This window comes from Egretta garzetta, unplaced genomic scaffold (assembly GCF_000687185.1).
Source record: "Egretta garzetta isolate BGI_Z169 unplaced genomic scaffold, ASM68718v1 scaffold98, whole genome shotgun sequence".
NCBI lineage: Eukaryota > Metazoa > Chordata > Aves > Pelecaniformes > Ardeidae > Egretta > Egretta garzetta.
Window position 1 is genome coordinate 1,188,071 of NW_009260611.1, and position 17,092 is coordinate 1,205,162.

At 36.8% G+C, this 17,092-nt stretch overlaps 1 protein-coding gene across 1 annotated transcript in view; it reads left to right on the forward strand.

The window, feature by feature from the left end:
- The first annotated feature begins 925 nt into the window (after positions 1–925).
- The window catches only part of SGCG (sarcoglycan gamma), a 75,822-nt gene continuing 59,655 nt past the window's right edge, over positions 926–17,092 (forward strand). Inside the window, exon 1 of the mRNA XM_009644885.1 lies at positions 926–1,120. Within this exon, the coding sequence (XP_009643180.1) occupies positions 926–1,120 (195 nt within the window). The remainder of the gene's footprint in view (positions 1,121–17,092) is intronic.

A 17,092-nucleotide genomic window follows, 5' to 3' on the forward strand; every position in this document is an offset into this window, starting at 1 on the left:
TCCATGGTTAGTTTTGTTGGTTTTTTGTTTTGTATTGGTGGAAAAGAGACAGATATTGCCCACTGTTGTTCTAGATAAGCAACTTCAGTTGCTGAGATTTTACTCTCTTGGCTGAAATTGTAAGCTTTAATGAATGTTTTCAATTGTTGGTGATCTCTGTGCTGTAAAGGTGGAAGTTAGTGAATATCCTCATGTTTTCAGGAAGTGCAATCTGGTAAGATTTCTTTAAATTCAAAGAGTGCTTCTTTAAGAACTATAATATAAAGTGAAGGAAGTTGTTTAAACCCAGTAAGTAATGTTTTTATTGCTAAAATATCTTTAAATATGAACATCTGATAACTTGAGGAAGCATTATTTCCTTTACATTTTTAAGAACCATTTCATTTCTTTATATACAGATTCTAAAGCTTAACATATTTTGGCATTCCAGTGAAACATAGTTAAGGTTTGCAACACAAAAAGATGCATTTTATTACTGAATTGAGGAAAGAATATGTAGAATTGTTTTTAAACCTCTGTTTACAAGGTACCATTACCACTTGTAACTATTTTTACAGCAAATAATACTGTTCTGTGAGCCACAGATTATTATAAGATCCTATGAAATATTTTGTGATGGGAGTATTAAAATAGTATGAAAAGTGGGAGAAAAGCGTTGCCATCCTATACATAAAAATAAACCTCCTAAAAATGGCAATTGATTCAGTTCATATATTAAAACATCACATCGTGTATACCAAAAATTAAGATGTATTTTGAATGGGACATGATGAAAGTGCTTTCCAAGAAAAACTTCATAAAAGTTTCTATTTTCTAGTAACTTGGTATTACAATTATATCTTCATATTTTCCTTGGGGGTTTATATAAATATTTTTAATTTAACTCAAACAACTAAGCAGTCCCTTTTTTTTCTTTACATAGCAGATGGTACGTGAACAATACACTACAACAACACCAGGCACTAGCCTAGAGAGGCCGAAGAATGAATATGTCTACAAAATTGGAATTTATGGCTGGAGAAAGCGTTGCCTCTACCTGTTTGTTCTCCTTCTGCTTATCATCCTAGTTGTGAATTTTTCTTTGACAATTTGGATTCTTAAAGTGATGTGGTTTTCCCCAGTAAGTGTCCTCTTTAATTTTCCGTTCTTTTCATATTTCTTTCTCTTCCCTGCCTCACCACTTCACTTATTTTGTATGTACATCAGCTTTTCTGTATATAATAGATGTTTCTTTTTTTCTTCCTTCTCAACTGTAATTTGTCCTTTGGTTGAAAGCACATAAGAAATATCTATCTTTGAACATACGTCCTGATCTGTAATTTTTGTATGGGTAATAATCTTTAAAATACTGAGGTTGCTGATAGCTTATACTGAGGTGAATTCTAACCATTCTAAGAGAATGTATTTTATTGTTTTCTCATAGTCTCTGTTTAATTTATATTTTATAAATGTGTTTGCTGTAATTTTATCTCATACAGAATTCCTTAGTGTTAAAATATTGCTGACAGTTGCTGGTTTTTCTTAGTTTCCTTCTCCTGTTTACCAGCATCTAAAATTTAACAATTTATTTGCCCAATTAATTACAGCTCAGAGGTAATTATTACTACTTCGTGCTTGAGGCTAAGCAGCTATATTATTCAGGAATAAATTTAATAACTTTCCACTGTCATATATTTTAATATTTATAATGTAATTTTGCATGTAGTAGATTAAAGGGTAACTTTCAGAAGTCTGCAAGATGTAGCTTTAGTCAGAATGCAATAAAATGCATCAGTGAATATTGAAGCTAAGCTAATTTGTTCCTAACATGCAGTTGTGATACACAGATTATTTGAATAGACTTGTTACAAGAAAAACAATAAAAGTAAATTCCTACGGCTCTGCCCCTGCTACTGAAGAAAGTGTTATATTAAAGTTCCCATTATCTATTGCTATTACACCTCTGTCACTAAAGGAAGGCCATTTTATCTTCATAGAAGCATTTCTATACTCTACTTTCTCTAACTATAAAGCAAGTAGGTTAATTTTGAGTCCTACATACTAACACGGTTACTAGTGCTTGAATTACCGTCAAATTTCTTCCCCCACATAACTTCTTTTCAGCACTGACTGTTACTGTCGTACTGATTACAATGCAGAACATCTTAGATCACATATAATTTTTCTGTTATGGAGTTCAGATGGAAGATTTGCACTTAGTGACTGCACATTAGGAATCACAGAGAACATGAACAACTTAAAATTGTTTTCTGTGTGGCTCAGTTTTATATTTTTAAGGTGTTTTAAAAATTATTTTCTGTTGGTTTGGTTTCTTTGTATGAAACTGGGTATTTCTTCTCTAATATCAGTCAGGACTAAAAAAATAGCGTCAGAAGATCCACTTCTAGGAACTCCTACCTCCTATTAGTTATCTGTGAGGAAGGCCCTAAATGCCTTGATCTGCTAAGGGATGGTGTCCTGCCTTGGCAGCCAGAGCAGTGGAATAACAGGTCACGTGCTGCGGGCTTATGTTCTTTCACCGGGTGGGCTACGAATGCCATGGATATAAGGGTTTTCCTAATTCACTGTTAAAGAATCTGTATTCCTGATACACCTGGTTAAATAGTGACTTAACTGTAATGCCTTTATTCATTTGAGATAATTTTAGGGAAATACATGTATTTCAGCTAAATATCAGCTATAAGAACATTTGTGCAAAGTACACGTGTATGTCACAATCCTCAGCAAAAATATGTGTGAGGTCATTAAGAATGGAGAACTTTTTTTGCTGTGTATTGTAATATATAGAGTGTATCTGTCAAGACAAGAAGTAACTCTGAAGATACCAGAAATACCATCCAGAGAAGCGCTGCTAGCCTCTAATAAGAAAGCGTATAGGTGTTAAATGTATGTTCGAAGTCTGGCAGTATAATTGAAGCATCACAGTCCTTTTCTGTGTCTAAGGAAATACCCTTTGTAAAGAATGAGTGTAACAGTCATAGAAATTGCCAACACTGTCATCAAACCCTATTCCTGATGGAGTTAAGCATTTATGCCTCAAAGTTTTTGGTTATTGTTTGAAAAAGATAGGTAACAATATATTCTCAGAAATAGATTTTTATGGTTCTTGAGTTCCAAGCTTGACAAGTATTTGCTATTTAGGAAATTGTATTGATATATAGATCCTACTTATCCAATTAAACATTCCCATTATTGGGAAGAGTTGAAAAGTAATTGTGAAATATTATCCTATATGGTCATCAGTTCTTTGGCAAATATTAGTCTGTCTTATAAATCTCTTATAACACTTTTTATATTTATTTATTATGTGTTCTAGGTATATTATGTAGAGATTAAATCACGTGTTAAATTACAAATATTGTATTTTTAGCTAATACTTCAAAAATATTCAGTCCTAGTTTTAAAAAAATACATTAAAATGTTATCCCTGTAAACAATATTAGAATATTAATAGCTAATAAAATATTAACAACTGTTTCTCTGTCAAATAATACAAGAAACAAGTTGTATTCTTACTAAGGTTGATATATTTAGAAAAAAAATTGTAAAGGTATTTTTGCAGTACAGTTCTGAAGAGAGTTTATGCTCAAATAAAACTTTATACATAACATGATTGTATTACGTAGTTTTATTAGGAAAACACTTTTGCAGTATAGCACATAGGGTGTTGGTGCTTTAGTGATTGATTGGCATAGTTCTATAGCAGAACCCTTTCATGAGTCCACTCAAAGTCAACAAAATTGTTATTTAGACATCAAAGTTTCTTTTATAGGGTAAAAATTGTTTTCTCTTTCTGTAAAACTCCTTAAATCTTTCATTAAATAATACCTTGCAGATACAAAAATCATGTGCTATGTCTCTTCATAGATCCAGATTAAAATAATAATGAAATTATGAACACAGCTTCAACAGGCTCTGGCATAGAATTAATCCATGCACACATCTGCTGTCTCAACCCAAAAAACCAGACAGTGTGATAAATACTAGCAAACAAGCTAAGCTGATAAAGGAGAACATGAACCAAACACAGGTATGCTGCAAGATGAATAGGTTTTAATCTCCATGTAGAAATTTGGAAGGATGATGGAAGACGAGACTTTTCTAAACTCTATTGTTTGAGAGGCCTTCAGCATTAAATGAACATGACTAAATTGAACAGAATTTCATTTCATTTCGTTTCATTTAATTTAATTTCATAAAACCTAGACTAAAAGGGAACAACCTGAACAGAGAATATATTCCTTTTCTTATACTGCCCCAATTACATAACCTATGATTATTCCCAAGTTGTGCAGATTCATGTTCAGGGGGACAGGGTCTCAATTTATTTTTTTTGGGAGGGGGAGGGAGGAGTGAGAGAAGAAAGCTGTGGATTCATTCTATTCAGCTGTTTTAGAGAAGACAGAAACAAATAGTTATGCCTTGAGCTTGATGAATAAGTTGAAATAGAGTATTCTAAAAACTAGAATGATCTTTGCATGAAAATTAGAAAGTCTGAAAAAACTGGAGGTTGGGTTTTTTCCCCTGGACATAACATACTGAGATTTTGCATGAAATGGAAATTCCAGATTCTGTTTTTAGCATATTGAGGCTCTCTGAGAACTAAAGGGGACTGCTAGTCCTAAGAGTTTTGAAACTAAGAATCTTAAGGGATTTAGGGCTGCAACAGGGCGAGGATGTCCGAAGTCCTGTGAACAATTCTGAAGGATCTGTTAAGTCTGAAAGAGGAGAACTTTAATGTCCCTGACATCGGCTGAAAGGACAAACATGGTAGGATGGAAGCAGTGAAGATTTCTAGAGGGTATCGGGGATAACTTCTGGACAGAACAACTGAGGGTGGCGCACAGCTGGATCTGCTACTCATGGGATCCCATGGGAGCCAGATCTGAAGGGTAAAGTTACCCTTGCTGGTGTTTAACGACAGTAGCCTCCAAAGGCAGAAATGGTCTATCCTGATCCTCAGGAAGATAAGTAGCCTGGCTTAGCTAGATGGATTACTTGTGATGGAACTCCAATGCAAAAAGCATAGAGTAAGCACAAACTACAAAGAAGAAATTCAGAAACATTGTCTGGGCCAGGAAATGTGGCCTGCTTCCTGTGTCAGGAAGGCCAAAGCTCAGCTTTAGTTAAGACTTACAAGGGACAAAGGGCAACAAGATGGGCTGCATCTATAGGTGCAGAGACAACTGTCTGATTCTCTTGCAAAGTCACCCTGTGCCATGTTTGAAAGGTTATGGAGACTGGGAAATCCTTAGTGTCTGGGGGAAGGCAAGTGTTGCACTTGTCTTCAAAAAAAGAGGCCAAAGGGACAGTCTGGTGAGTTATGGGCTGCTCAGCCTCACTTCAGTCCCAAGGAAAATGATGGAGCAAGTCCTCTTGGAAGACCTTTCAAAGCCCATGAAGGAGAATAAGGTAATAGGCAACAGTCAGCGTGAATTTACCAAGGGTGAATGATGCCTGGCTAATACTATTACCTTCTATGACAAAATGTCTGGAATTATAGACAATGGGAGGACACAAGATATCATTTGCCTTGACTTCAGCAAGGCTTTTGATACTCTCCAACAATATTCTTGTAGCCTAGTTAGGACATTACAGCCATGAAGGGTGGATAACCAGATGATAAGTAAAAAAAAAATCAAACTAGCTGGATGGTCAGGCTCCAAAGGTAGTTACTAATGTGTTGTACTGTACATGGAGGCCAGTAATAAGCGTTTCAGGGGTCTCTCCTGACACTGGTCCTTTTTAACAACTTTATCAATGACTTTGAAGAGGTGGCAGAATGCTTGCTCACTAAGTTTGCAGATTATACCAATTTGGGTGTACCATTCAATACTTTCAAGGCTCAGGCTGACATTCAGAGGAGCCTAGACAGGCTGGACGAATGGTCCAACCTAATGGAATTAAAGAAGGACAAATGCAAAGTCCTGCTCCTGGAGAGGAAGAGCCCCTGGCGCCAGCACAGGCTGGTGCTGCCTGGACAGGGGCAGCTCTGTGGAGAAGGCACTGGGGGTTGGCGGGCAGCAAGCTGAGCGTGAGCCAAGAGTGACCCTGGCAGCAAGAAAGGCCAAGAGCATATTGGGCTGCGTGAACAGGAGCAGAGCCAGAGACCACGGGAACTGATTCTCTCCCTTTACAGCACTCATTAGAGCACGCGTGTAATACAGCCTCCAGTTTTGAGCCTCCCATCAGAAGAGAGATACTGACAAACTTGAGTATCATTTTTGCTTTTAAGAAGTTTTGTCTTGTGGTTGGCCATCTGATGTTGCCAAGACAGAGTATTTTTTTTTCTATAAAAAATATTACACTAATGATTTCCTCTGAAAAACTCATTAATCTTTCTTATGCTTCTGACGAAGAGAATATAAATGCTTCACAGGAAAAAATATATTCCTCTTTTACCTTTTTGTCTTAATTGATTAAATTGATAGTTGACTGCGTACTTTTAAAATGGTCCACTGACTCTTAGCTTATAACATTTTAATTTCAAGGCCACCAGTTACACTAGACTTGACGCTATCATATGAGATGAAAATTTATCCTTCTAGAAGCTTAACAGATCCTAAAATATTTAACTAGAAAAATGCTGAATACATTGAAAGCAAGAATACTCCTTACTCTCATTGTTCTTTTCCAAATCTTTATTGTGGTATAGACTATAGAATTGGGCATTTCTCAGTCTTCCTAATTGAAACTGTTTTCATTTATATGGAAAAAGTAATTTTTATTGGGTGGAGGTAACACATGCTTTAGCTGTCAGATGATTATGGCACTCACCTTGGAGACAGAAGCTTCTGTTGCAGCTTCTGCTCCAATTAATATTTCATTAATTTATATGAAGTAGAACAAACTAGAAAGAGTAAAAGATTCCCAACATCAAATGTACTATAATCTGTTGGTCAGAGCATGGATCTCTGGGGGAAGATGTGAGATGGGATTTTCCCAGGGAAAGGAGGAATTTTTATCTGGGAGCGCAACAACCCAGTTGAGTTCTGCAACCACTTGCTCTTAAGTGAAAAGACAGCAGTACCTCACATGGCCCCTCTTTATCCTTGTAGACTTTATTTGTAAGTTCATCACTTAGGAGATTTTGATTGTGTTCATGTCCAGTGGCGATCAGATAATTAAACTGCAAGAATATTAGTATGCCTAGATCTGTTGGACAAGTGAGCAGGACTTTTGAGGATCTGTATTTTGGAATTTGATTCTTAAATGGTTTTAGTATCTCCCATACTAATTGCCCAACATATAAATCCATATCAACATGACTCTAGAAGGCTGCATGACTGGCAAACAATTTGGAAAAATTTGGACAGTGTTGATCTAATCCATATAACAATGTTTTATACAACACTGAGCATCTGAAAGCTTTATAGAGATTAGCTGCTCAATAGGAGGCATTAACAAGAGGTATTTGGCTTCTCAGTTTGTTACGTAACAGATATGATTTCACAACTATAATATTTGCTTGTATTGCTGCCTCAGTGATTTCTGAGGGTATCCTGGTTTCAGCTGGGATAGAGTTAATTTTCCTCCTGGTAGCTGGCATAGTGCTGTGTTTTGGCTTTAGTATGAGAAGAATGTTGATAACACCCTGATGTTTCAGTTGTTGCTAAGCCATGCTTGCACCAGTCAAGGACTTTTCAGCTTCCCTTGTTCTGCCAGGTGCACAAGAAGCTGGGAGGGGGCACAGCCAGGACAGCTGACCCCAACTGGCCACAGGGCTATTCCAGACCATACGACGTCATGCTCAGTACATAAATTGGGAGAGTTGGCTGGGAGTCAGCAGTCATTGCTCAGGGACGGGCTGGGCATTGGTCAGCAGGGTTCATTGTGCATCACTTGTTTTGTGTATTCTTTTCATCATCATTATTATTATTGTTGTTGTTATTATTATTTTCTCTTCCTCTGCTGTCCTATTAAATAGTCTTTATCTCATTCCGCAGGTTTTACTTTCTTTTTTTTTTTTCTACCCCGATTCTCTCCCCCATCCCACTGCAAGGGGGAAGGGGAGTGAGCAGCTGTGTGGTATTTAGTTGCTGAATGGGGTTAAACCATGACAGAGGTAGTTTGTTTTTTTTTCCTTTTGCATTTTTACTTTTCCATTATCTTTATAATCCTTAGAGAAAACTAAGTTCATAAGACTGATTTTACATTTTCTCCTCAACGTAACAATCTTTAGCTGTCCTACCCTGCCATCACGTAGAAAATTAGTACTCATGTCCTCAGAACTTCACCCATAATTCTAAACCATTGTGTTGACACTGTAATCAGGGAAGACTTGGATCAAAATTTTTAGGTCACTATTCAATTTCATAGATTGTCATGCTAGTACTCTAAAACTCAGGTGTGAAAAATGCCCTTGATCAGATGATTACCATTTCTGATGCGCTAGCAAATTTTGTTCAGAAACCCTACATTAATTCAGTTGTGATATCTTTTCGGTTATGCTACATTATCGTAACACCAGGAACAGTTGTGTGCCAAAGATTATTCCTAACTTTTTTTAGCCTCTGATGGAGAAACCCATATTTCCATGGGTTTTAGTGGATGCCAGAGCTATCACAGTCTCCTGGAATAAGAGAGGTCAAGGCAATTGTGCTATATTTCATGTGGATAAGGACAGTCATGTAATAGGAGTGTTCCCCAGGATAACTAGTTGCAGTTCTCCAGTGTGGAGTTGGCATGTAGCACAGGTTTTTCTCTGACAAAAATTTTAAGCACAGTGTGAGTAAGAGTGGCAGACAGGTCTTTATAGTTTTAGATGCACCATCAGTCAAACATGATTCAAGTCTGCATTGTCCCATATTCTCCTGCCATCCATGTTCAGCCTTACTTGGGTTTGAGTCACTAACCTGGGGATCACCTTATCATGACAGGAATGAACTTGGTATATGGAGGGCCAAGCACACAATGTCCACTCCGTCAATGTGTATTCTAAGCATAGTTCTTCCTAAGAACGGGACAAGCGTTTAACCTGCTCTCATGCCTGTGCTTCAGCTGGACATACGGACATAGGCAATGACAACTGGGAAAGTCTCTGCACATTTAGACTAGAGTGTGGTCTTTACTTCCAGTTTCTCTTTTGTACACATATATTTCTGGTACTGGAGTAAATAGGACAAATTGCTACAGCTGGACAAACAAATACAGGGTTTTCCAAATATTCACAGGTATTTTCTTCTTTTGGCTTAGTTGCAATTAGTAAGTGCTATACCCATATACCTGTTCCCAGAAACTTACCACTCTACTAATCTTCTTGGGTTCTCATGATCAATTAATGATGAATATAGACAAAGTATTAAATTTTTTATTATTTTTCAAAGTTTTCTGTAAGGCAATATAAATTCATTTTTATTACATAAGAAAATGCTGAAAAGCTAACTATATCTAATCTTACTATATATAACATTAGTTGGCTGATGATAGTGGTCTAAATCTATAAGTATTATATGTATTTTGAAAGAAATTAACTGATTATGTAATCAAATACTTGTGTAAACAACTATTTAAGCACTTGACAAATTCAGGCACCAAAGATGGAGGTAATTACTTAAGCAAATACAAAAAATACGAATGTCAGGAATGTGATGAATTAAGAAAGCAAAATTTAACTAAAAATTTTAACTGGAAAAGTAACACTTCCTGACAGTGAGACTTACCAGACTGTGTAATAGCATGCCTTATTAAATTGGAGATGCCAAATCATTTGCAACATTTAAAACCAGACTAGACAGCAATAAAAATATATGATAAAGAACATTCATTCACAGCAGGAGTTCTCCTTCACTGCAAAGACATACACTAATGAACTTGTACAGCGTTTCCATGCATTTTATGATTAACAGTGTACGCTCTGAGGATTTAGTTGCCATTTTGAGAATGTTACATTTTTTAATACTCAAATGAAATATTTATGTAATCATTCACAAATTCTCATCCTAATTTTCACTAAAATATTTTCATGTCGGAACCACCAATATTGCATATTTCCCTGAATAACCCTGAACAGCTGTAGTTTGCTATTTTTCCATTAAGTTAAATATAATTTGCCTCCAGCCAGGCCACAGTCATTCACGTTGTCTCTATCAGATGGTGAATACTTAAATATTTTATGGAAGGAGTAATAGTTGAAAAGAAAGATATAAAGATACTGCAGAGAAGCTGTTACCAAAGAAAGTAAGACTTCTGAGTAGTGCGATACATACTTAACGTATATGATGTATTTTCTTAAAGCATTTGATTAATCTGAATTATAATATGAATCGAATCTTGTGTATGTAAAAGAGTGTAGAATAACACTTGTTTAAATGAAAAAAAATAATCCAAGTTCACTGTTGGAATAATTTATAATATTGATAAAGAGTTTTTAAAAACCTGAGAACGAGATTATAGTGTACATGCAAGCTTAAGAACTGTGGACAGATGAGTTCATAAGGGCTTGGCTGCAGCTCCTGCTTCTTCTTTGCTACTTTTAAGTAGTATGGGGAAATTTAAATGAAGCTGCTCTTGGCAAACCCTCTGCCAAAGGAAAACCAGATGTTCTGATCTCATGGGCTGATGTACCACCTTCTTTTCTGAGCCCAGATACAATCAGTAATGTTCAACTATGCATTTTCCTGGGTTTTTTGTTTATTTTTTCGCTTCCAGAAGCAAGCAGAGCTGTTCTAATGTGGGAAATGAGAAACAGGAATGATAGAGCTGGTGAAATTTCCAATTTGTTTAGCTCAAGTGTGCCCTGAAAAAGGTCTCTGTCCATGAAACAAATAGCATTTCCAAATGTGGAACCCAGGGACTTCCCAGTGCCTGGATCCAAGCGCGCTGATTGTGCCTCGGCTGCGTGTGAGCTCCACCCCTGATTTCAGGTGCCTAAGCGCTTACAGGAGTGGTGCCTGCAGGCCCTGCTCAAAATCCGCTTTCCTGAAGGGGAGCTGACGTGCGTGGTGGGGGACACTGTGGCATGCACCTACTCTGAAATTTAGTACCCAGAGTCAAGCCCAGCCTGCTGAAATAATCACGAGATGGAGAAAATTAATAACTTGGGTTTAATTTCTATTTCTGTATTCTGTATATATACAAATAATTGCATACACATTTGTGTATGAAATCCAGCAATTATTACAGTTTGTGTATGATCAGAAACATTCACCGTGCAGAGTTCCTCAACTGCTGTTTTTCCATGTGGGGCTCTTGGGTTTGGAGACTGACATTAAACTGACCTGAGCCTGCTGAAATTAGTAGAATTAGTAGAAATTAGTGAGACAGAAAAGTAACCACTGTTCTCAAATGATGGCTCCCTAAGACATACATTTGTTTAAATTGCTTGTATGTCATGTTCCAGTTCCTGTGTTGTCTGTCATGTTAGTGCTTGCAGCTAGTAAATACCTTCTGTGTGTTTCTGCAATGTCTAGCACAACAGGGCCTCCATCCACACTGGGACCTGTGAGCACAGCAATAGGAAAGGACAATATTACATAACAAGCAGTTTCCCATTAAACAGAGACAAGATTTTATATGATTAATCCAAACTTAAAAGTCTAGTCTGCTAAAATTTTGGGAGTATTAATACTGAACTATACCTTTGGAGTTCTGCTATTTTATTGATTCTCACTCTTAACACCACACAGAAGCTGTTTCCATACAGGTTTATGTATAAGACAGAGTCAGAATCAGATGTACCGTTCTTCAGGTGACAACCCGATATATATTCTGCATACATCTTACAATGGTCTCATAAGTTTTAAAGTACTTCATTTGTGGCTTTTAAAATGTCTTCCAGTTAAAAGCCTTGTCTGTGCCTTCATGTCTGGTCAGAGAAAATGATTATGAGAATTCATGTTTCCCCATACTTTAATTGCCTAATATAAAGCTGTTCTGACTGCTTACTAAGCTCTTCCAACTATACATTTCTGTAAACATAAAGTTGTGGGGAAAACTTAATTGAATTTAGTGTAATAATAATTAAATAATGCAGAATGAAAATATAATTGAATTTAAAACCCTCATTACCTGTGCTGGGAAATACATGGATTGCCCTAAAACTTTCTCCTGACATTTTATGTTGAAAAATTTATTTGATGAGTGCAAGAGAGTTTTGTTTTGGTTTTCAAAATTTTCTTGTTCTATCTGTAACCAAATAAAAAATTTGAAAATGTATGATCAGGCCCTAGCTATGGAGTAGGGCAGGAGTTGGTAATTGTCAAAAATTCTAAATGCAGTCCAACAGGAATTGCAAAAAGCTCTCACCCCTTCCAACTTCAGATTTCATTTCTTTGTCATTGCTGTTATTTTTTAGGTATATTGTATAATTAATTTATACAAATACATTTTATTGATGCATATCATATATTTATGCCAATATTTTAAAGATTATATTACTGTCAGTGCTAGAGTAGAGCTTGCTGTGATGCACTATAGGGAAAATTGAAAATATTTGTTTTCCATTTTGCTTGATAAAAGTTACAAAAATGCACTTACCAATAATGTCATTAGAGAAGCATCATAGAAGATTATTATAATTTTATGTGTAAAATCTCTGTGGTCGCTATAAATTTTTGTACCATGAATAAAAAAATGGTCATGATGGCATTTAGCAAAGGTAACCAAAAATCTGCTCTTAAACTTTATTTAATCAGTAATACTAAGATGAGGGGAAGGCTGGGTAATTCAAAATTAGGTTGGGTTGTTATTAGAGATGATCTGGTTTTAATTCCAATATACTGCAGTGGTTGCTATTTAATATGATAATATAATTTTAAAATAAATTTGCATGATAGCTGCAAGACAAAACATAAGATAAAATGTTTAATTCGTTCCTTTCACACAGAGCTGTAGAGTTCTTCACCAGTGCTTTGTGAGGGAGTCAACATCTCTTTGTCCTTTTTTCGTCTCGCATTTTTGTCATCTTGACTGTTCAGACGGCAAATTCTGTCTGGGTAGAGATGCTTGTCACTGTGCTTACACAAGGCATAGAGCACTGAGACCGTAAGATGAAACATCCCCTAGTACAAGTGATAGGATTTAAAATATTGAACCAATACATAGTCTGTGTAATCATATACACCATGCAAATATCCCTGATTCCTCAGAGGAATTCAAGAAATAAACATCATGCACTGTTCTGAAGAAAATCCTTTTGACAACCTTTACAAACCAAAGGAAAAGATTTGATTCCATTTCTTTAGCTAAGTTGCATAATTACAAATGTTAATATGATAAAATTAATTATCCAACTTATAAAAACCCAGCTCCTGAATAAATACATGTAGCAGTGGGAGTAGCAGTCTGGTTTTCTAACGTTGAGTAAATCGGCCATAGGAGATGTACTGCCAGATGTAATGGGCATTTTTATAAGCCGAGTATTATCTAGCTTTGACATGTCTGTGCAAGACAGAACCAGAGACACAATTTGGTCCTTGCTGAACAAGGAAATGAAGCTGGAACAGAATCTCTTTTGAGAAGCTGGTTTTTTCCTCTTGAGTAATACCTGTTATAATTAATACCTTTCTTTACTTCAGAAAGTCTGCTATTCTGTAGAATCATAGAATCGTTTAGATTGGAAATAAGTTCATCTGGTCCAACCGTTGACTATACATCAGGACCTGAAAATATCTTGAATGTATGCATCTTTAATATTAATCCTGTTTTATGAAAGAAATCTTATCAAAACTAAGCAAATGTCAAGGGTGTGATGAATTTGCATCTTTCCTAGCCATTTCCTTACAAAACTGTTGAGTTCAAAGCAACCATTTACTTTTCTAGATCATGGAATATTACCTACCCACTTTCTAGCCATATCTGGAAAGGGTCTTTTCATCTGTATCCGGCCCTAAGCCAGGTCAGACTAACTTCTATACCAGGAGTGCTTGCTGTTGCTAAGGGGTCTGATTTGACCAATGTCTTTGACAGGAAAGACTCCACTGTCACCTAAGAAGAGGAGTCAGATAACCTTCTCTGAGCCCAGGAAATAGAGTCCTTGCAACAGAAAATGGGATGAGGCATCGGTAATATTATACCAAGCACGTAGTTAGCTCCAAAATAGATATTGTAAGTCAAATAGAGAGTTTCATCAGATTCATTACCAATCCTGTTTTGCTGATTGCTCTTTAACAATCTCTACCCACAGCCCTATTATCTCAACAAAACAGTATGCTCTTGTTTGCAAAGCAAGTTCTCTAAATAGTAGTTGCTGCAAGAAGTACTGCAGTGAAAGCTGGATCTATAAAGCCATTAACTGAACTAGCTTTGGGGCACAACAAATGATGTCTTGGTCTGAACTTGCCAAGGTCTTTCCCTGGGCTGGCCTAGAAGTAGGATGTAAGTATCCTACAAGTAAGAAAAGCTGTTACCCGAGTGGAAATGCTGCGTCCTCCCTACTCAGAAGTTGATACCATTATCCGTTCCAGTCAGCAACTACAGCATGTGTGAACTTTTAATATTTAGAGAATTTGAATATTCAGGGAGCAGGTATTGCAAATCAAACATGCTACTAACTCCTGAGACAGGGGCGACTTTAATTTGAATTAAGTGCATGTTAAAGCTGGTGTTTGGATTAACTTAGAGGTTTTATTGTGTAACCATCCTAACGTATGGATACACCTATCTTTCCAGTATTTGATCTCTCCCAAAAAGAGGAAAATGCACATCTACCAGTGCAGCTATTACCTGATTCATAGACCAGAAGTTTAATTTCCATTGTTTAGAGGAGTCTGAGGACTGAAATTGAGTCTAAAGCTGAGAAGGTGCAGAAACAGTGATGATACAGTAAGAGTGGTTGACCTGCTATAGTGAGCCCCATGTGTTTCCATTCCTATGTTGAAAGGAAAATGCAAGTTACAGTTATTCAGGTGACTAGAAATACTCATCATAAACTGAATGAATGTTCCTCAGGCCTCATCTTTATTTCTAAGGGCCACATGCCTACAGCAGCAGACCTCGACATTATTATATTGGGCTAAGAGATAAATCCCAAATATGTCATCTGGTGCTCTTTTGGCTACGTGAGACATAGACAGCACAAGGCTCAGCTGCCTGAGAGCAAGTCCCTGAGTGCAAGAGCCCTAGAGCTACAGCTGCTTCCTTCGGTTCCTAGCAGTCCCACAACAATGTGCCATGTGCAGCTCTTTCCATGTGACTTTCTTGGTCATGAGCCAGAGCAGCAGGTTCCACTAAGACAACAGATGAGAGAGGGAAAGTTCTTGCATCCTGTTTTAAGAAGACAGACCTTTAGCACTAGCCATGCTAATGCTGTCAAACTTGCTTTACTAGTCATGTCTATATTTTCCTCAACACAGATATTCATAGCCAGGAGAAGGCGGTCATACCACCGGACCATCAATATGACTTCAGGAACTTTTTGGTCTTCATTAAGTCCTTCTGTGGTCCTCTGAAAGAAACTTAAAGACCTTTCCACAGCTTGTGGACATACTGCACTTGTCTACTGGCCTTGTGAAGAATAGAACTGCTTCCCAGTATTTTGGAGGAAAAACATTTTACATTTGTTGCGTTTGGAGTCTAAGAGAGTGATAACCCATAAACCCATGATGGTCTTCCCATCCAGATGTTCCATAGAACAATTAATCTTACCTAGGATTCTAGTAGTGGTGGCCACTCATTTCGTGTGGTTTAGAGTACCCTCATGTACACAATTGACTGAATAGCTGTCAAATATCCTTTAGACCATAATTTCTGAATCAAAGCCTTTTTGCCCACTCAGAGCTTGAATTTCTTGTGGAAGGCCCCGGCTCTGTTTCTACAAGCACTTACTTCCTTAAGAGCATTTTCAACTGATAAAAAAATGCTTCTGCTGCAATTGAAGACATCCTGTTATTCCAATTCGAATCTGCCTAGCAGTTTTGAAAGTAAAACTGGTCACGCCTTTGTGAACACGAATGTTAAATCACATCTTTGGTGCCGAAGAGTTTGGCAGCTGCTGGGAGTTCCCACGCCACTCAACTCCTTGCAGCAATAGCAAAATCTGCTCGTTGTCTACAGAGATACCATTTCATCCTTCTGTACAGCTCAGTCCCTGTCTCAACGAGGGCTATGATGAATTAGAAAACGTGAGCCTCAAGGTCATACGCACAGCAATATGTTACAGCTCTGGGCCAGCACAACCACACAGTGACGGTCACCAACATCAGGGTAACAGGAGTCCAGACTTACCATACACCCACTATGTTTAACAAAGCACTTTTTTTTTTTTTCTAATCAATAGGTTATTGTATAATGGCATCAAGGTCCAGATCTGACTGAAATTTGGACCCTTTCCTTGAGTCAATAGAAATATTTTTTATTCGATGTTTTGAACAGAATCAAATCCTTGAAACTGAAAGCATCAACATTGTTCATCACTGAGGAAGTCCCAATACTCAGTAAATAATAATTGGCTTCTCCTAAATGGTAATGTAAGAAGCAGAGTGGTTGTTGAGAGAACATTATGTGTAACTATTATACTATTCCTTTTTATGGAACTTACCATTGGATCTCAGTGCATTAGTGTGGTTGTTTATCCTAAATCCCTCTCTTTTACATTCCACATAACTTCAATTTGCCTGTTACAAAAGCAGGATAATAGAATTTCCCCATCTCACTTTACTGCGTAACTGAGTACTTTTACAATCTTGGGATGCTCAAATATCATGCTACTACGGAAATAATAATTGTTTCCAGTCGCAATGGCAATAGAAGTGAGGATCATTGTATGAAATCCACATTTTTGTGGTTCTTGTGCATGTTACAGAATTTATCTATTTGTCGTCACAGGTAGTCATTTATGCAGGTAACCAAAGTCTAAATTTCTGTATAATTTTTGCAATTCCCAAGTGATCAATGAGACTTTTATTCAAACATGTGAGAATGTGAGCTTTGTGTCAATGCTTAAATGAAATATCTGATGAGTAAAATAGGACATACTTGAGGACATACTTAGACAAAGTAGTCCTGAGTGATATGACTGGATTTGCTGAAAAATAAGAACTTACAGAGAAGTTAAAGTGCTAAGTTTTGTCAGATGGCATATTATTCTTGATGTCAAAGACATTCCTTTCTCTATATATCATTTTTAGAATAATCATTGCTGAAAAATCTGAAT